A 21411-nucleotide genomic window follows, 5' to 3' on the forward strand; every position below is an offset into this window, starting at 1 on the left:
TCTTTTCCAATCTTCGATTGGCTATGTTTTCTTTACCGCTGCGACTAGAAAGGGTATTGTAATCGGGCACTAGACATTTTCCACAAGACACAAGAAGCTGTGTTTCATGGTATATTCAAATCTAATGACTGATTCTGCACAATTAGCCTAGAGGTAACGCCCATGCATGGGACCTCAGAGTTAGTGGGTTCGAGTCCTGTAATTGTTTTGTTCCACATATGCTCCTCAAATTGAATTTATTTCGAGACAAGCGAGCAAAATTTTTTTGACTAAGACGAAAGCTAGTGTCGAACTTTTTAAATTCTCTTTCAGCTAGCTGCCGTGCTATTTGCTGTTGTATGCAAGCAGTGCGTAGCTCTGCTTCACTTTTGTGTACAATTTATTTTCATTTCGGTTTATTTTTCAAAACAGTGGGTTATAAATACATAAACATATGGTTCAATACAGATACTATGTTTCTACAATATAAGTAGCCTATTTCATTGCACAATTTTGGACTCAAAAGTTGTTTCATGCTATTTGAACAGCACGAGTTCTGCCCGCTCTATAGCTGGGAATAATTCCTGGCTGTGGTAACTGCAAGCTGAAGATGTATGGAAGTCTGATATAAGTGAGGTCTTATTGGCATGGTAGTCAAGTTCTCGTCTATGAGGCAGCTTGTAGTTTCGATCAAAAGATGTTGCTATCTTTTTTCAAAAGGTTTTTTTTCGTGCGCAAGAAACGCTTGTGTTTTGAGACTGCTCCACTTTTTTCCTACGTAATTTTTATTACCCTTGCGATAAGCAAGGGTATTGCTACCGGGTACTAGACTTTTTTTCCGTAAACAACTTTGTCCACAAGATCTGCACTTCGAGAGGATCTTCAGTTTTAGAGGAAGATACCTAAGTAGTATCTTGCTCTAGAAGTTACTTAAATAGTAATTAGTTCAAACCCGTTTCAGGTAGTAATTATCTTTTCAAAAAAAAAATTCGTGTTCGTGGTTTTTGTCCTAGTTTCCGTCGGTTCTTTTTCCGTTTTTTTAAACGCCATTTTTTATTTGATAAGATTTTTACTGGTTTACTTTTTAAAGCATGGGTTTTGTTTCAATTTAAACAGCTTTTACTTTAACTGGAACTTTAAATTAAATGTCTGATTTTGAGTTTTTTTCTTTTTTTTTATATTCAAACAGTTTCAGTTTATGTTGTATCGACTAAGTCAACTTGTTTTGCGTAATTTTGAGATCAAAATATATCCGTTTGGGATAATGTCTTTTAGTTCGGAAGGGTCGTAAAAAGTTTTCTGTGACAACAGTTTTGGTTTTCGGCTCAACATGTTTCGACCCAAAGTTTGTTTCCTTTGTTGCCGCTCGGTAAATGATTCCATTTATTAGGGCCTGTGAACCTCATGCGATTCAAATATTAAGTTTTGTAGTTGTAATTTTTCATATTTTGTCAAGTTATCTTTTCAAGTAATGTTTTCCAACATAATTTATCAGAAATAATTGTGACTTCTGTCGTTTTTTCATTCGCTATGTTGTAGCGCAATATAGTTTTAACATGACAAGTGTTGCGAAGCTCCGCTTCGCCTCTCTGTCACAAACTTTTGCATTCAATTTTTTATGCATCTTTGTTTTTGACGATTTTAATTACTATTCAAGTACGAGTGAATATTTTTCTTTTTGTATAGTATAGATGGTCTACTTGAATGTCTTAAATGTTTGCTTAATGCGCAGCTGAAAGTGGGTTCGATCCCCGCTATTATAAGGTCTTTCGCAGGCCCACTGATTTTTGCTGTGTTGTTCTCTGTGTAGAATTTTTAGAGACCTTTTTTCTCGTTTTGCTCTGCTTGCAAAAATAGACAAGGATCCCAATTTTGTCTAATTTGTTTTTTTTCTCATAAAAAAGTCAAGGCTTTTTAACCTTGAAGCTTTCATTTCCTTGAAAGCTTTTAGAAATTGGAGAAAGTTTTGTTTCTGGATTGTTCCGTTCATCTAAATTTCTAACTGTTAGTTTGCAATATGTGCTAATATTGAGAAGTGTTGTCTCAAGTATTTGATTTTGTTTCAGGTCATCACAGATCGAACTAATCACGACACCAGAGTCACAATCCTTGGACACGTGCAGCGAGGAGGCAGCCCGTCTGCATTCGACCGCATCCTCGGTATAATATATAGCCTTGATTGATCGGTCCATTTGTTTTAGCGAGTTCTGCTCTTCCAAAGAATTTTTCGAGAGTAAATAAACCAGCCGAATTATAAACCAACCGAAAAATAACATCATATGAGGGAACTTGCATAACTTTTGTAACTGTTACATGATTGTTACATAACTATTTTGTAACATTTACGTACTTTCGGCTGGTTGATACTTCGGCTGGTTTATAAACCACAAATTTTTTGTTCTGCTCGGTTAAGTTAATCTGAAGAACCGAATGACCGATTGTTTTCAACCAATCAGCGTCCAGGAAATTTTGTTTTAAATCAGTCAGTTTGAAATGTTCTTCGGAAGATTTGATTTTTCAAATTGAAACGGAATGGTACAGGGGATTATTAACGGAAAAAAAACAGTTGTTTTTAGATGAAGTCGCATGCTGGCTTCACTCCTAATATTTTTCAAACGAATATGGGGCGAATTTAATGAATGTGGGGCTAAATATGCCACTAATTTTAAGTGGAAAGAAATGCGTGTAGACTGTTTCAGAATTATGATTCAAGCCAGCGCAGAGCAATATAATGATGCTGCTAACGAAATTTATGATTGAGAAAAACCTAGCCCAACCTGTGCGAGTCGAAATTTAACGTCATTTAAGTCAAAAAACGCTTAATTTTTGGAACTGTTAGATAATTATTATGGGACTACTCAGTTGTTCAGACCAGTTAATAAACATTGGTTTTGTCTTAGGAACACGGATGGGAGCGGAAGCCATAGCAGCCTTGCGCGACTCTACTCCGGACACACCAGCTTATGTGATTTCTATTTCGGGCAATAGAGAGAAACGGGTGCCACTTATGGAGGCTGTGTTGAAGGTATTGCTCTTGTTTTATTTTTCGTTCAACTCGGTTTTCTTTTTATTCTTATTCTTTTTATTGTTTTTTTTTTCTTATTTTTCATTCACACACTTTTTACAATAATTGAAACTTATTTTGATTAATTGATGTATTTTGTAAGTTGACCAAATTATTTTTGCAGAATTTCATTTTGATTTTTGTCTGGTTTCAATTTAGCGGAATTTTTTATGCTCTCCTAACTTTTCCAGTTTAGTTTTCCGTGACGTACATCTTTCGATAAAATCAGGCAAATAATTTAAAACTGGAAAACTTGGTTCATTTTTGGAATTGTTTGCCGTTTTCTCGCTTATTTATGCGAAGCCCAGCTTCGCGTCTACGTCTCAAATTGTGTTAATTGTATCAACAGCGTCAATCATGACTTGCTCTAGAAATTCAAAGAGCGTTAAGCTCATCTATTGTTTTATTTGAAATTCGAAAATTGTTTTTTTTTTCCAAAAACAAGTCAGTACCTTTTTCTGGTTCTTTGCGTTCATTGACTATTTTGCTAATGTCTGTTGGCTATGTTTGACTTTAATAACAGTCGATGTAAGTAGTTCACGCTCTTATATAGGTCGCGATTATTTTTCTTCTTTTTTTTCAGGAAAAGTCTAAAATGTTGTTCAGACTCAAATTTACTTTTTCTCGGTTTGACTTTTGATTTTTTTCTCATCAATTCATTTCCTTTCTTAAAAGGAAAGTAAACTCCACTATCGAACAACAAAATTGTAAAGGTCATGAAAAACGTGACCGAATTCTAATTTTGAAAATGGAATTTAATTATCAGATTTCCCAGCGAAATACATTTTCAAAATTAGAATTCGGTCACGTTTTTCATGACCTTTACAATTTTGTTGTTCGATAGTGAAGTTTACTTTTCTTTTAAGAAAGGAAATGAATTGATGAGAAAAAAATCAAAAGTCAAACCGAGAAAAAGTAAATTTGAGTCTGAACAACATTTTAGACTTTTCCTGAAAAAAAAAAGAAGAAAAATAATCGCGACCTATATAAGAGCGTGAACTACTTACATCGACTGTTATTAATGGAATTTAATTATCAGATTTCCCAGCGAAATACAAGTTTTTCCTTTCGATCCAGTTTTCTCAAATTTGGTTAATTTTATCAAAAAACGTGTCAATCATAAATAGTTCTAGAAATTCACATAGCTTCAAGGCCTTTTTTTCTTGGAAGTTCGAAAGTTGAAATTTAAAAAAACAATCAGTGTTTTTGTTTCCTTGCGCTCATTGACTCGTTTACTTGCGTTGGCAATGGTCGATAGTTTTTATCCAAATTTTAGGTATTTTTTTTTGCGATATTTTTGAATTATATCATTCAATGTATAAAAGTTTTTGATTGTTTCAGACGCAAAGTGTAGCGAAAGCGGTGGATGAGTTCCGCTATGCGGATGCTATAGCACTGCGAGGCAAGAGCTTCCAGAACAATCTAGAAATTTACAGAACACTCAACAACCGCAGCATACCTGAAAGAGCTACTTCAGTTACCGATCGAAAAGTTAGTCTATTTAATTTCTTCTTTTTGATGTAATTTTCGATTTTTTTAAAACTTTGTTTCAGATTTAAAATTGAGACTGGGAACATATGTAAGGCATAATTTAAGTCATTTTAGTTTTAATAAAATATATATATTTTAGCAGGTTATAGGTTAAAGCACATTAATATGATTCCTGATTAAAACAATGGTTCAAATGGTAATAGAAGTTTGAGTCGGGGGCGATCCTTACGAAGGTGCCAATGGCAGATCGCTTCGAACAAATCAAAGTTTTATAAATGTTCTTGAGCTCTAAATGCTAACGTTTTTTTTTCGCAATTGATTGGCTAACGTTGTCTTAGATTTTAAATTGATTTATGTTTTCAATTAATTCTGATTGGCTAATATAATTTTCTGTCATACGGAATTTCTGTCATGGAGGATTTTCTAATTGTGTTCATTATGGAAGCAATTACGCTTGCGATTAGCAAGCGTTATCAAATGGGAATGTAGACTTTTTTCGGGTTAACAATTAATTTAACAAAATCAGTTGAATCACTTAATGATGCTGCTGTTACTTATGATACTGCTATGCTGACATGCTCAATTTCATGAAAATTCAAATTTAACTATTAGTTGGGCACGACAGGGTAGTTTCAGGGGGACTTTCAGTTTCAGGGGAGACAAAATCAGTTTTTTTTTTTTTGCTCAACTGGTGTCTGCTTCAAGATTGTGGGCCTTGTTTCCGCATCGTGAGTTATAAACATTGAGCTGCTAAATTGAGTTTCAGATGTCATGCTTGGCATGTTTGCCTAGAATTCCTGTTTGACTAAAGCAGGTATTATGAAAGTGTAAAGGATTGGTTTTTTAAGTCGCTTTGGAAAATTTTATCATTTTTTGCAAAAACTTCTTTTTTTTTCTCTCAAAAACACTTTCATAGATTTTACAAAAAGATATCCATAGAAAGACCGCCTATATTTTTGTGTGCTATTTTTTTTCTACTTGAGTTTTATATGATTGTGTTTTATCGCAGGTGGTGCGAAGCTCCGCTTAGCCTCTGTAGCCTCTGTGTAAAAAGATATGAATAATTGATGTGGTTCAACCGAATGTTCGAGCGCTTCTTCGGTGCGATTTGATCTGCGTATTATTGAGTAATTTACGCCGATAGCACTGGTTATTGAGTTAAGTATCCAAGACTCACTATTTAGGCCTCACTAATAACAACGTTTCCATTAAGTGCTAAAACCACGCTCAGACGGGGTATTTGAGAATGGTATGCAGAAAATAGTCTTCGCCTAAATAGTGAGTCTTGGATATTTAACTCAATAACCAGTGTAATCAGCGTAAATTACCTAAATACCCGCATATCAAATCGCACCGAATGTTTGTAAGAAAAGGGTAGCTTTTACTGGAAATCGTGTAAACATGCAAATTTTTCTGCATAAAAATTTTTCAAATAAATAATGATTTTCAATTTTCTTCCTAAGAATACGGAAAAACCCCATGAAACATCGAACGTTCTACGAATGTTTGAATGTTGCTGACCAGCATTCAAAGGCTATTTTTGAACGAATAGAAGAGCACTTATGAAGTGAGAGCTCAGCTAAGGCAGCAGATAGCTTGTCAACAGGTGGGGAAATCCCTAATGAGCGAAGGTCAGAATGTGCGAAAGTTTTGTCAGCCAATCAGAATTAAATGTTGATTAGTGTCATGCAAATAAATAAGCCAAAAAATTAATCAGGTAAAGTCTATTACTTTTGGGTAATTTAAAGGATGTTGATTGATAAAAGGGAGTTGATTGATTGTAAGTTTTCGCACACTTGGTCAAAAGCCGCCACCTCCTAATCAGGTAGTCAGCTTTTTTCAAAAAAGCAGTTTTAACAAAAGTTTTTAGTACTAAAAATTGTCAAAGATTTTACGGGCTAATTTTGCAAAGTTGGATGGTTTGATTTAATGATACTAAACAAATTTATATCGGAAAGGCATCAAATACCAAAATTCATTGCTTTCGGATGGAATACAAGTTGGCTAAAACATTGCAAAACTCGATTTCGTGACGCATTAGAAGAAAAATTTTCAGTAGAAATCAGTTGGCTACAAAAAGAATTGAATTTTTGCTCTCTAAAGGATCAGCGCTTTTCTGAAAATACAAAAATGGCATTTGCGTTACCATAGTGAAAATAGTTGTCAAATTGAGACAATTTTCCTGAAACTGTAGGCTAATTTTAAAAATACAATCTTTTCAAATGTCATTCACAAGATCAAATGACAAAGAATTTAATTTCACGCTCCTTTGTTTTCCCTTTTATATCCTTTCTGCTCGAGATGCTATTAAATTTGATGGGTGCCAATAGTTTACGCCGTATATGGAGGCGTATACTTGAAATAAAATTTTATCAATTGAACGGCATTTGATTTTTTTCAATTTCCGTAAAATGATGTGAAAGATAAGCTCAATTCTTTTTTGCATCGCATTTTAAGTATAAAGAAATCAAATCGAAATATTTAGCAGACAGGAGCTCAGTCGGTAAATATTTGCACCTTACTAAATCTGAGAAACGAACAAATCCCAGCTAACAAATTTGTCCTTTGTAATGGGTTCAAAACTACGCGGAATTTTTTCATTCCCTAAAATTTATTCAGGTTCGTCGTTTGAGAGTGACCCAGACATCTTGTTTCAAAAATCTAATTTTTTGCATATAGATTATACATTCATCAATGAGACAACAAAATGTGAGGCGAAAAGTACAACAATTCATCGAAAGCAAAAACTGGATCAATGTACTCTCGAAAATTACTCTTAACTAGAAATGAATTGTATTGCGAGGCCAAACAGTACCGGATTTGAGTGTCTATCTGTGGAATCCAGAGACAAACCTTTAAACATGTTAAAGTTTAACAACAGACTCCTTTGACCAAATTGTTGTGGAACTCACTGGCATATACTTCGCAACATAAGTGTTAACGTCACATAAAATGGGTCGCGGAATCCGCAATGAAAGAAAAGATCCAAAAATATTCCAGTTTTTGTAGCTGCGCTATGTTCAATCATTTGTCTTTGGGATTTCGCAACTGAGAAGTAGTTTCAAAGAATAGTTTTGGTGCGGATTCCGTGACAGCTTTTTTCAACCTTGTCGCGTAATCCGCAGAAAATTGCACGATAAAGTCTGGCCTCACAACCAAATGACTCTGCCTTGGAGGATAAAGGTTTCGGTATGAACAATGTCACTTAACTTCACCCAGCTAATAAACCAAATTGAATTGCCTTGCTTTGAATTGTCGCTCTCTAAGTATCGAACATCTCAATTTATTTTCCATGAATTATTGGCGTGTTAATTTTTTGAAGTTTGTTTGTTCCGACTTTCAAAAAAACGAGGAATTGTAGTGGTATTTCTTATTCCGTCAATATCTTACTTATAAACTAGTTTGACGAAAGATGATGTAAAAAATCTGTCAAAAACACTTGGTTACAAAGTCGAAAATTGACTATTTTTATACCATTCAAAAGATATTGTTGTTTTGAGCTCAAATTCAAAAAAATTACCTGTGATCGCTTTTTGTAATACAGGGGTTTGAAAGTTGCTAATTTGTGATAAATAACGCGCGATATATTGTGTTGTTTCAACACGCGTAAGTGGCGGATTAATGGTGTTTCAAATTGAATTAAGGCAAGTATTTTGGTCTTTAATTAGGATACGATACGCTACGCGTAGGGCAATATGAATTGAAGAAAAAACCTGAATTTTTTTTTTAAAATTTATTATTTCTTCAATTGTTCAACCACAAAAGTTTTGATTTGCCTTAAAGTGCAGTCAGAACATTCAGGGCTTCTCCTTGATAAACGAGTAGTTTTGTTTGAGTTATAAGTTCGTATGAATTTCGAATAAAAATCTGCCTTAAAACTCATTGGCAACAAGATTGCTCGTATCAGATCAAGGCGCCGCCCTGAATGTTCCGACTGCTTTTTAAGGTCTATGGAGCAGTAATAACATGAAAAATTTAAATGTAATAAAATAAAATCATCCCCCCACACGCCATGTAAAGTACAAAGTGAAAAACTTTGCTCCTAGTAAAAAATCAATTATGGCAAATAAGTTTCCTTCAACCAATTTGGAACGAGTTCTATGACGGATTAAATCTCCGCTTACGCTTTAATAGCGCGAAATATATCGTGCGTTAATTGTCCCAAATTGGCCAAAATGGCAATTTTAATACCCCGATAATTTTACGAAAAATGATCACAGAAAAATTATCTTTCCAAATTTAAGCTCAGAACAACAATACTTTTCGAATGATATTTAAAAAATATTCCGTCAAAAATGGTTCAGATAAAAAGTCGAAATTTGAAGAAAAAACCCCACCCCGAGCACAATTATTAATCTGTCGTGAAAATTGTTCCAAATTGGTTGAAAGAAGCTTATTTGCCATAACTGATTTGTTACAAGGAGCGAAATCTGTCCTATTGTACTTTAAATGGCGTGTGGGGGTATGATTTTCACAAAAAAAAAATTTATTTATGAAATTTTTTTTTATTTATTACATTTAATTTTTATAGGCTATTATTGCTCCATAAACCTTAAAAAGCAGTCGGAACATTCAGGGCTTCGCCGTGATACGAGTAGTCTTGTATATTTTAAGTTATTATGTTTGCAATTAGCAAGCGTTGATATAATTCAATTCATTGCAGTTAAGTTTTTGAATTCGCTACATATTATTATGAAAACACGGCGTCTTTCATTAATAACGGTGGTTTTTTAAAGCTTTCAACGGAAGAACAACTATTTTCCAAGTTCGCGCCTGGCCAGGTTTGTATCCATCATCATTTTTGAACGTAGCTTAATGTCTTGTTTTGTGCTATTTAAATGTGTTGTTTTGAATGGTATTAGAGTGGGGCTATTCACATGGCAAAAAATGACCGAAAACTCAGCCGCTCAACATCCTTCAAACTGCTCAAAACTGACTGATTTTCATTGTTCAATTCTTTCGAATTTCCGAATTCTGAAAGGTTGACTTACTTTTCGGTCATTTGAGCCTTCTGTCATGAGGGGTTCCCCAGTATTAGAGCATTTGAGCTGCCAAATTTTATTAAGTTGTCTGAAAAATTCGCTGACAAGTTTGAACGAATTTAAATCATTTGAGATGACAAAAAATTGTTAGTTTTTTATCAAGTAGTCTTGAAGATTATATGTGATTGAATTCGGCAAAAAAATGAATTGAGTTGATTCGTAGTTGAATTTTGCGAAAGTTTCAGAATCATATTATAGAACAGTGAATTGCAATGATTATGTTGTCATCAATATTTTAAGAAAATAGTTTTTGTTGATACTGACAATTTGTCTGCTCAAAAAATGTTCAAGTAATTATGAGCAGAAAAGAAATGTTGTGTTGCAATGTGCGGTATTTCGTATAATCGTTTCGGCCATGCAGAATTATAATAAAATTGGTGAATTTTTAACCATTTTAACAACCAAATTCGACGCACATCGCAATTGAAGCGATTTCTTACAGTTCGCCAATATTTCCAGCTCAGTTTTCAGTTGATTACGTCTTCCTAATTTTGAATGTGTAGAATAAGGGTTGAATTAACCGAAAACCTCAAAAAAGCCCCCCCCCCCCCCACCCAAAAAAAATATCTTGAAAGTGTCCTTACAATAGCATCTTTGAGCTCTTGCAAAGATTTTGGCGACAATATGGGAGTTTGTAATCATATTATGTTTTGCTGATTTCATATATTGGTGCTCGTTTAACGTGAGGTTTAGCGGTATTTTCGCATAAATGTATAAAATATTCAAAACTTATTTGCTTCAAACATACTTTTTTGTAAGGATGCACGCTTATTCACTGTTAGTTTTATCAATTACACCAATTGTATCAGTTGATAGTTGGCAAACAGCACAAGTAGCTTTATTCATAGACGCTTGTATCGAAATTATTTTTGGCAATCAAATGAGAAATGTTTGAAACCAAATAGCTTTGTATAAAAACAAACTTCGTTCATTTTTTGATGCGAAATTCTAGAAGTTAAATTTTAATGAAGGCTCTTATCTTTCTATCAAGATAAAAAGAAGCTTGTCTTCTTGTCGAAAAATGTGACGAAGTATTTCGAATTTTCACTGCTAGTTTGTTTGCTGTAAATCCAAGTTCAGAATTTTAGTCTAGTTAAGCAACACCTCAGTCATTTTTCTAATTAAATTTAGTCAATTCAATTTAGTTGGCCTTATTGATCAATGATGGATAAGTGAGCATCAAACTCTTTCGAAGTGACCATTAAAAGACCATAATTGTGATTTCTGTGAATGGATCTGATAAATAATGTCAACTATAAACACCTTCGATTCCATTATCCACCTTGAATAACATAGCCCTGTGATTATTCAATATTTAAGAACACCACATAACCTATTTACATAACTCCTGTAGTTATAAATCTATTAATAACTGTATCTGCCCCATGTTTAGGAACGAACCCAGGCAGTTGCTATAATGAACATGGGTAACCCTGCACCTGGAATGAATGCGGCTGTGCGAGCTGTTGTGAGGACTCTCTTCTATGAGGATAACTTCAAAGTCTTACTGGTGTCTGAGGGATTCGATGGACTCATGATTGATGATGTGAGAATGTTTCATGAATACTTTTTTAAGTCGTAATGAAAAGTTACTCGTCACTTTTTTTGGATTTTCTCGGGATGAAATGATCAGAAGGAAGAATAAACCAGTTCTCTTACTGAAGTCATCACAGAAAAAGGCTCAAACACAACTGTCAAAAAGTTTTTTATCGGAAAAATAGGGGATTGGTCCGAAACCGTCAAATAATTTAAATTGGAGAAACAGTCCTTGTCCAAACAGTGCGAGATATTATAAAACTTGAAAGTTTGAAAATCTGAACTAAAAATTTTACCCTTAAAAATTTCACAAAAAAAAAACAATTTTAGTCAAAATAAGTTTTGTCGCGAAGGCGCTGCGACCACTGCGAACCAGTGACTATTGAAAACTTATTGCAAATTTGCAAATTGAAACAGAGATGGAATGATGGCTACTTTTCATCATTTTATAACGTCAATTGATAGTTGTAAGATAATGAAAGCTATTTGTGAATACTTTATCTGATGGATTTTGTGGAATGAAACTTCATTGTAATCATTAAAAATTGAGTTCACTGAACGTGCTGTGTAGACTCGGAGGGGGATTTTTCTCAACGATGCAGTTATCCTAATTAGGTAGGAAGCAAGATCTATATCTATGTTTAAGGTTGAGTATGCCACATGGAATTCCGTGTCTGGCTATCTGGGAACTGGAGGATCTATTCTGGGAACCAACAGGTGCGTTTCTAAAAAAATTTTGATTTCAGTGGCAAAATTTACTCTGATCTATCGGGTGCGAAAATTTAAGCTCAATTGTTGCGACTGATCTGACAGCATTGTCAATTGTTTTGATATAGTATCGCTTATTGAATTGATTTTTCTACTATGGAGGATGTTTGTGCCTACTTTCGAAGAAAGCGACGGAATGTTTGTGTCCGGGTGTTTTTTTCTCCAGACCATTTTTCGACTTTTTAACTAGCCATTTTTGCCAGGATTTTTTTAAGTATTCGACTGAAAGGTACTGATGTCTAGAGCTCAAACTACAGATGATACCTTCCGTAAAGTTATTGGGTTTTTAATTTCGCCATTTTGGGATAATTAAAGCTCAATGTTTTTCATGCTATTAAAGCGTGAGCAGCGAATGGAATCGTTCCAATTTGGATTGAGGCCAGCTATTTGCTCTTTTCAATGCGTTACCAGGCTCAAAATCTTTCACATTGTACTTAATGTAGCGTGAAGGCAGGGACGCGGATAAAATTAAAACAAGACTGCTCGAAAGTTGATCTTTAGAGCTGGCGAGATGAACGTAGTTCAAACTCTTATATAGGTCGTGAGGTTTGTTTTTTTTTCAGGAAAAGTCTTAAAATTTACTTTTTCGCAGTCTGACTTTTAATTTATTTTCAAGTTCAGTTCTTTTCTTTTGTCAAAAGGAAGGCAATCTCCACAATCAAACAGCGAAAGTGTAAGGAGAAAAACGTGATCGACTTCTTATTTCGAAAATGAATTTTGATTATCAGATCTCCCAGCCAAAAACAGTTTACCCATGGATCCAGTTTATACACTAGTCTCAAATTGGGTTAATTTTATCAAAAAAAGTGTTAATCATAAATTGTTCTAGAAATTCAAAAAGCTTTAAGATCATCTTTTTTTCCTTTGAAAAACAAAAGTTGGGTTTTTCTTCAAAAACAAGTCAGTATGGTTTTCTGTTTTTTTAACGTTTTTTGACTCTTCTGTCTGTTGGCTATGTTTTTATTAGTTGCTGGTCAATGAAAAACTTTTTCATTCACCTAAAACGACAGTTGGAGCTTCGGGGCTTCTCCCTTGTACAAGCAGTCTTGTTTTCTTTTTATTGTCGTTTTTCAAAGTTTTAAAATTGTCGCACTCCGTGTGTCTGCAGAAACTCAGCAAGACTTTGTTATATTTTGAGTTATTAAATAATTAACTTTAACAGCGATTATTTCTTGTTACTTGCCTCGAAAAGATTTCTTTAGAATTTACATTTTCATATATGCATTTTAAGTTTTCAATGCACACTAATTCAAAAAAGCTTATTTTGCACGCTTAATATAATTCCATGTTTGAAAATTAATTACTTCTGAAAACAGTGAACCTTAAACACCAAAAAAATTGTGGATCATTTTGCGCTAATGTAAGAATTGGTCGACGGACTTTTTTTTCCGTTATACGGCGCATCTTGTAGATAATTTTAAATAAAAAATTTATATTCTTTGTGATTTTGACTAGTATATCAGTACTAGCAGGCACGTATTTTAGCACACATAAACCTCTGTTGCAGAAAAAAAACGAATATCAAAAAATGTTTGATTTAATAAATACAACCCGTAATGGCTCTGACCGAACAATGAAGGCGGCATTCTTTTGTTTTATTAATACGTCGCACTCAATGCCGAAATTGAAATCAAAGCGGCATCAAAAAAAAATAGGGGAAGCTTTCCGGATATCGTTTTCTACCCCCCCTCCCTATGCTACCTAGACCTAGTTACGAATTGCTACCCCTGTATAAAACGAATGCAACGGTTAAGCATATGTGTGTGTGAGTTTCGTACATAGTAACGAATATCGCCCTTTTGCAAAAAGGGGAAATAGTTATCCAAGTTTCCAATTGCCTACATCTAAACCGCTACACCCCCAATCCTACTAACATGTAAGCATTACTGAGTAAACTGAACTGTCATAATTGCACTTCTTGATTGTTTTATGTTTGACAATTTATAACAGGGACACCAAAATGTAAGTGTGCGCTGTTCAAGTGTTAATGAACGAAATAAATTGTCCTTTTGTAAGTTATTAAAATTTTTTGCTCTCGCCCTTTTTCTCCATTTTGGCAGTTTGAGTTTTGGTTTCTTTTGAAGGTTATTTTTGACTTCATTGTCGAAGTGGAGCTCCGATTAAAATTTTGATCCCTAATTTAGAGAATGGATATTGAGATTGGTTATTACTTTGAAAATTCGGTTTCAATTTTCAGATTTCCCGACGGGTAATCGAAAATAGCAATTGTAATCTGCTTTTATAGGGATGTCATTTTCTCTATGAAACTCGAAAGTTTGAAAAAGTCTGTAGTTTTTTGGTTTCTTTAAGCTCATTAACACTTTTCCAACTGTATGTTGGCTATGTTCTTAATCTTTCAAAACTGGGCTGTTCAGAAACATGGTCAATTAATTGAGTAATTGATGAATTCACATTTTGTCCTACTTATGTGCCATAAAATTTTAAATCGAATTGATGCTGTGAAAACTTTTTGGGATTTGTTCTTTTTGGACTATCAAGTTGCACTAATAAGAAGTGTTCGCTTCACATCTTCAAAAACTGTTTCTCAGCAGCAATTGAATCTATGATCTGAATTACTAATCGAATCATTTTATGCTGTCTCGATGAGTAACTGGATGCTTTTTCACGTCAGTTGTACACAGCTTCTTGTCTTTTTACAATTGGTTTCTAATTTTTGAAAATATTATAAATTTTCGGCTCTTACGATGATTTGGGTTTTAGACGTCTTCCGAATGACTTGAAAAAAGTGTCTGTCAAGTTTGACGAGTTGAACATCTGTGGACTGGTTGTCATCGGCGGATTCCAGGTAAGAAGGACGATGCTATAAGAAACGGCGTGCCGGGTTCGAATTAAGGCGTGCCGGGACAAGCGAATGTTTTTTCGCCCTTTTTGCTTTGATCGAAAGGAGAAAGAAGAAATATTTAATCTTTCTTTCTTGATCGGAAGAAAGATTATTTAGCTCAAGACTTTGATTATCAAAGCTTCTGTCAAAGCCTTTCTTCATATTAAGATTTGTTGTTTTTTCACCTGCTAACCTGAAATGAGCTTCAATTCCGGAATGACTTACTTAATTAACTACTAAAAAACTACTAAGCCTTGTTGCAAAAAAAAAAGAAAGTCCCTGGTAATTTAGAGTAGTCTGAGTTTTGATTTTTTTTATCGAAAATAGCTTGAAATTTGTTTGCCAGTTGGAGGAAAATTTTTTGTGTTACCAAAACAAAAGTAAAATGGCGCACGCAAAATTTTTAAAATCAGTAATGGGTCTAATTCTAGGTGATTACCAAAGTATCTATTGATCTAATTTGGCTCATGCGAAGGAAACTTTTTTCCAATGAACGTCAAACATTTTCGTGTTGAGTTTATGTGTACTGCTTTTTACTAGTTTTTGAGTTAGTAAGAGTTTCATTGTGGAATTTTTTAAATGGTATGAGCTATTTTCGTTAGAGATCGGATGGAGTTTTTGATTTAAAAAAATACTTTGAGAGAACATCCGATTGCGGAATTTGTGTTTAACAGATGGTTTTGTGCTTCAAGGTCTTTTCTTTTTACACAAGCGAGCCAGTTAGCGTAGTGTTTTGTAACGAATCCATTTTGTTGTACCCCAGCTGCCTAGATTGCTCCTTCCTCTGCGTAGCAGTGGCTCTTCTACTGCCTAGCATTGGCAATCAATTTAATAGCATCTGTTATATTGTGTTTACTATTGCCAGTGGCTAGTGTTTGCATTTTTCAAGCAATCATGAGCAGATGCGAGGACGTGAGTCTCTCAATCTCCAGATCGATAGCTCGATTCTGTCATAATGCAAAAATTTGAGCGTTTTATTTCCTGGTTTCATTTTCAACCTTTTCGAAGCTACTTTTTGCCGTTTTCTTGCTGTTTAAAGGTTAGGTTTGCATTTCTTTGCAATTTTGTGTTGTTTCACAAAAGCAAGTAAAGCATCGCCTCTGTGTATCAATTTCGTTCATTTTTCACAATTTTTAAGTTTCATAGAACAAATTAAATTGCCTTTTGGCTATCTATTTTTCGAGTTAAAGAGTTTTTTGGTGTTCAATTAATATCAACGGGACTCTTTCCTATTTTAATTTACCAGCTTTAGTAACAAAAAGTTTATCGCTCAAATACCATGTGATTTTTGCATTATGGGGAAAAGTGTTATAATTTGCTGGGAGAAAACCAACGAAGATTTTCCGCGGTCTCTTCTCTTTTCTGTTTTTTGTTAAGTATCAGTCACCCTAGTAAAGGCACATATAGGTCGTGCTGTTTTTTTTAGGAAACATTCTTGAAGGTTGTTCACGCTCAATCTTGTTTTTCTTGCTGATTGATTTGTTTTCAAGTTCAAATCAGCTTCATTTACTAAATGGAAGGTACATTACACTCTCGAATAAAAAATAGTTCAAATGACGTGAAAAACGAGTTGTAGCGTCAAAAATGGTTTGATTTTCTAAATTTTCAAGTGGAATAAAAAATGTCTAAGGGCTCAGTACTTTCACATTGGGTTGCTTTTTATCAGAAAAATTATAAATCAAAGAAGATCATTTTCAGTGGGCTTCAATCTGATGTTTTTTTGAAACTCGAAAGCTGAAAAATTGCTAGAAAAAAATCGATTGTTTTCTTTGGTTTTCCTGAGTTTATTGACTTTTTTGCAACTGTCTGATGGCTATGCTTTTTAAGTGTCAATGAACCTACTGAAGACACTTTTATAGTTTTTTTTGTTTTTTTTTTTAGGAAAAAGTGTTGAAGTTTTATCGCGCCATGTTTGATCTTTTGGTTTTTGATTTCTGTTTACGTTCAATTCAAATTCCATTGCTGAAAAAAAGATCAATTACACTTGCCTACAAATGAAGCAAAAATGGCGCAAAATACGTGTTTTTTTTAGGTTGAAAAGGTACTTCTAATGAAAAAAGTGTTGATCCTAAAATATTCTTGAAATTTATAGAGTTGCAACGCGGTATGTCCTTCAAAAACGATCATTTTCTCTGTTATACTTGAGTGCATTGGCTCGTTTCGAACTGCTGACTGGTTATGTTTTTTACTTTCAGGCGTTTGAGGCTGTGAATCTACTGACCGAGGCTAGAGAAGACTTCAGACAGTTCTGCATCCCCATGATAGTGGTGCCGGCCACTATATCTAACAGTGTGCCTGGCTGTGAGTTGTCAATTGGGTGCGACACTGCTCTCAATGCCATCTGCAGGGTCAGTTATAATCAACAAGGAGAGAAAAAATTCGAAATGAAGTAGCAAAAAATTTAAAAAAAAAACGATTTTGCTTCGAATAGTTTCTTATTGCAGTTTCAATTGAGGAGAGAAAAATCGACTTAGGATATTCTGTGTTAATTACAACACAAGAAACAGCTTGTTTGATAGCAAATTATTGTTTATGTTCAACAGGCCTGTGACGTAATCAAACAATCAGCCCAGGGAACCCGCAAGCGAGTGTTCATAATCGAGACCTTCGGAGGCTACTGTGGCTACCTGGCAACTATGGCTGCTATGGCCTGTGACGCAGATGACGCATACATCCACGAAGAGAAGTTCACGATTGAGGACTTGAAGGATGATGTGTATCATATTAAAGAGAAGATTAGATGTTCCGATATTCAGAGAGGACTGCTAGTCAGGTAATTGTTTGCAAAAACTAGCCCTTAGTTTTGCCTTATTTTTAGAGACTTAAGTCCTAGTTTTCTGGAGATACGGTCATCGTGATGACGGGATAAAATCATGCAAAAATCAAAAAATTTAGGTTGTTCCAACGAAGCCCTGAAATGGAGAAATCTCTTGCTCTATTTTTGTTGGTCAAAATTCTGCGAAAATTACAATAAGTATTCCATTCTAGCTGTCATCCAAAACTTCCCAAAACTGAATTGCCGACCATCGATATACGTTCATCCAGTGGCGTGCCCAGAAATTTTTCTAGGGGGGAGGGGCGGTTTTCTAGGGGTGATAGCAAATTTTGCCAAAAAATTTGCCTTTTTTTCGGCGGGCGCTCCCACCCCCCCCCCCTCCTCAAAATTAGTTATATTGGCACCTTTACTCAAATTTTGAGGTTGTTCAGCCAAAAACGGATGTCGTAAAATTATATCAAGGGGGACCCTAAAGAAAATTGAATTAAAACACTAATTTGTGTAATTAACAGCATACAAATACAATCCAGCCTAAAAAAACGTAAAACCAATTTTATTTGCGCGTTTGCACGAAATGCATATTTTATAAGAATTATGTTTCACAATTAATACATGCTTGGGTGGGGCGTTATACGATAGGTCACTAAGTGGGGTTAATTACACAAAAAAATGTTTTAATTCAATTTTTTTAGTAATACGGTTAATTTTGAAGGAATCAAGGCTATAATCAAAGTTAGCGCATGAAAAATCCTGTTTTTCTCCCCCCCCCTAAATTGATGGGGGAAATTGTACGGTTGATCTTAAAAGACTAGTAATTAGGTCGAATAAGGTTTATTATGCGAGCTCATTATGATGGAGCTTGCTTTCCTTGTTAGAAATGATAATGCGAATGAACTTTCAGTCTTGAGAGCTTCTTTGTGTAGCTTTTCTCTTTGGTTGCAAGTTGCAGCTTCACATCTGAGTTAATTTTGACATTTGAAACTATTTGGAACATAAATGATTCTTGAGGTTGAAGGATAGTTTGTCTTTAGAAATGAGAATGCGAACGAGAACTACACTATGGAGTTCATGGAGCGAATGTTGAATGAAGAGGGCAAGGGCGCCTTCTCTTGTAGATCGAGTAGACTGGGTCACATGCAGGAGGGACACCACCCTACTGTCTATGACAGGAACTATGCCTCCAAAATGGGAGTGAGAGCAGGCCAGTGGATGGTCAGACAGATCAACGACTGCACATCTGTCGATCAATGTAAGTAGCCATATATTTGGGACAATTGGTCGCATAATTTTGTGTTCACTGTCTTAGTATGTGTGTACTGCTCAAAATCTATTTAGAGAGTGTTTTATTATAAGATTTACATCTGTTTAGATGTCAATGTGTTTTTTTTTGCGATTTGACTTTTGATAACTTTTAAGCTTTTATTCAAATTAACTAACTAAAAGGGAAAATTACGATCTTCGATAACAAAAGTGCAATCAGCGCAATAATAAATGAATGAATTATAGTTTCACTAATGGACAAGATTTTTTGAAATTCAAAGAGCCTGAATGTGATTTTTTCCACTGAAAGTCGGAAACAGCCAACAGACACTTTATAAATGTTTGATTTCCATTGACTATGTTTTATGCGATGTTTTAAAGCGCATTCAATTCTGCATGGCGTTACTGTTAGAAGATGTGATAAGTACACAAAAAAAACATCGACGCGGATGCATCAGTGGGAAAGGCAAATGACTCGAAATTGACTGTTTTCGAATCCCTTTGTTGGCCAATTCGTGTACATTTTTCAAAATTTTAAATCTTCGCAGAATTATTATTGTAAAAACTCTTCTTTTGCCGAAGCATGGTCGAAAAACAAATGCGCTAATGAATTTCTTGATTTGTATTTTGATGAGCACAATACTGCTTTTTTACGATTCTGTTTAGATTTTTAATAGTTAAAGTAATTATTAATTTGTTTTTGTAGTTTGTAAACAAGCATTTTCTTTTCAGCGACTGTACTGACGATCACACCCGAAACCTCAGTAGTGCTCGGGATGGTCTACGGGAAACTGGAGTTCATCCCCATCGAAAAAGTAGCCCAAGACGCCGACTTGAAACTGACCAGACCCAAGACCCAGTGGTGGATGCGGTTGCGTCTCCTCATCCGGGCACTAGCTAAACATCACTGCTTCGAGCTGACAGATTCCTAAAAAAACGGTTGCCAAGAACTTGACTGATTTCTAGGAACTTGACTGGTTTCTAGGAATTGACTTGTTTCTTGGAACCGGGCTGTACCTGTTATGCAGGATCTCTTAGTAACTTGCCGAACGACAAACAAGGATGAAAATGAAACAAACTTGGTATTAGTTTGTAAACGAAGTTTTGATGCTATTTGACGTTTAAATTCAAATTTTTTTAAGAAAGCAGTTGGTTTACCTATAGCATAGTAATTTTTGTCTCAGAATAGAAGCGCAGGTAGCTCACAAAAATCTTTGTAAACAATATAAATCTATGTCTTGACGGAGCTTTCCATTTGAAAACAGCTCAGGTGAAATAAAAGTCTTTTGAGTCGCGAAACCTAAGATCACTTTTTTTGAATTTCAACATCCTATCATCTCTAAAACATGTATTTCGCGTTCATAAATTGATTTATGTCATAGCTAAATGTCGATATTAATTGTTTTTGTTAACTTGATTGTTTGTTCGGTGCTCTAATTTTTGAATCCAATTAAATTTTTTCAGACCGTAACTATTCTGACAACTAAACTGCTTAGTTTGTTCCAATCGAAAGTACTGCTCTAGCGAAACAAAGCTAATCAGGTTTTGAATTTAAATTGAATCAACTAATTAATTTATTATTTGCCAGCTCTACCTAGTGAAATTCACATTACAAGTCTATCTTCCTTTCTGTAGTGCTTTTGCTGTTTGCAGTACTAATGTAGATAATGTAAATACAACCATAGAAAGACTCTTTCCCATTATACAGCCCATTCTAGCGGCTTTCATTTTTAATGATTATGAAATTTAAGGTTTTTGAAGCATTTGAGTGTTCAGTAAAATATCATCCCTATGGCATTATAAGTCATATTGGAAATTTAAAGTTCACGATATCGAAGTTATGGCTTCTATTTAGGATATTGAAAGGCTCTAATTGATTTTAAAAATAATGACCAGTGTATAATGGGATCTACTTTACAATCCCCCCTCCGAATTTTCAACCAGTCAGAAAGCAGAAAAATTTAATTCTTACTAGAAATTTCTAGTGCTAGTTTACTGTATTTATTTATAGGGGTGGCGATTCCCAAGTAGATACCACAAGGGTGGGGGAAATGTTATGTAGATCTTTATACTGGGAAAGAGTAGAGAAGTTTTTGAGTTGAAAGTCGAAGAATGCAAAACCGTCCACCTTTTGCAGTCAAGTTTGATGAAGCACTTGCAGAAATGAATACTGCTTGGCTAATGTTTGTTTGGATTTTGAAAAGTTTTCTATCTATTGAAGTTTCAGTTATATAACACGTGCTTATTAATCTCGTAATCGCAAATCTCCAAATTTCAATACCTAATTCACTTTAGAAATCCATTTATACGAGCAAAATTAATACTTTCACAGCATATGTTTTCAGTCACCAATTTGAAGCATAATTATGGGTCAAAGATTTCTGCCCTAGTCCGTTTACTCAGACTTCGTTTTTTTTGTGTCTAAAATAAGGCAAGGAAGATGGTTTTTGAGTTCATTGTTCTGGGAAAATACTAAGTTTGATAACGCTCCTTGACTCATTTCATCTGACCCTTAGATTTAAAAATCGTGTTTAGTGTTTTTTCTGAACGTTTTTTTTTCAAAACGTGAAAAAACCATTTGCTTGCTTTTTTTATGCTTTGCATTTTTGCTTTTTACATTTGAAGTGATTTGATTTCTTTTCTTTCAGTTCCT

The 21411-nt window shown here is 34.6% G+C and overlaps 1 protein-coding gene across 5 annotated transcripts in view; it reads left to right on the forward strand.

The window, feature by feature from the left end:
- The window catches only part of LOC134855655 (ATP-dependent 6-phosphofructokinase, muscle type-like), a 65212-nt gene extending 44120 nt beyond the window's left edge, over positions 1–21092 (forward strand). For 2 of the 5 annotated variants that reach the window (XM_063872220.1, XM_063872224.1), the window contains 12 exons: positions 2046–2139; positions 2880–3004; positions 4385–4534; positions 9271–9315; positions 10970–11122; positions 11759–11829; positions 13831–13842; positions 14602–14686; positions 16918–17070; positions 17266–17495; positions 18530–18747; positions 19491–21092. In XM_063872220.1, the coding sequence (XP_063728290.1) occupies positions 2046–2139; positions 2880–3004; positions 4385–4534; positions 9271–9315; positions 10970–11122; positions 11759–11829; positions 13831–13842; positions 14602–14686; positions 16918–17070; positions 17266–17495; positions 18530–18747; positions 19491–19690 (1536 nt within the window). In that variant the 3' untranslated portion in view covers positions 19691–21092. Of the gene's footprint in view, positions 1–2045; positions 2140–2879; positions 3005–4384; positions 4535–7019; positions 7038–9270; positions 9316–10969; positions 11123–11758; positions 11830–13830; positions 13843–14601; positions 14687–16917; positions 17071–17265; positions 17496–18529; positions 18748–19490 lie in introns of all 5 variants that reach the window. The other 3 variants (XM_063872222.1, XM_063872221.1, XM_063872223.1) reach the window with 3 other exon arrangements.
- Positions 21093–21411: the final 319 nt, after the last annotated feature.

This window comes from Symsagittifera roscoffensis, chromosome 10, assembly GCF_963678635.1.
Source record: "Symsagittifera roscoffensis chromosome 10, txSymRosc1.1, whole genome shotgun sequence".
NCBI lineage: Eukaryota > Metazoa > Xenacoelomorpha > Acoela > Convolutidae > Symsagittifera > Symsagittifera roscoffensis.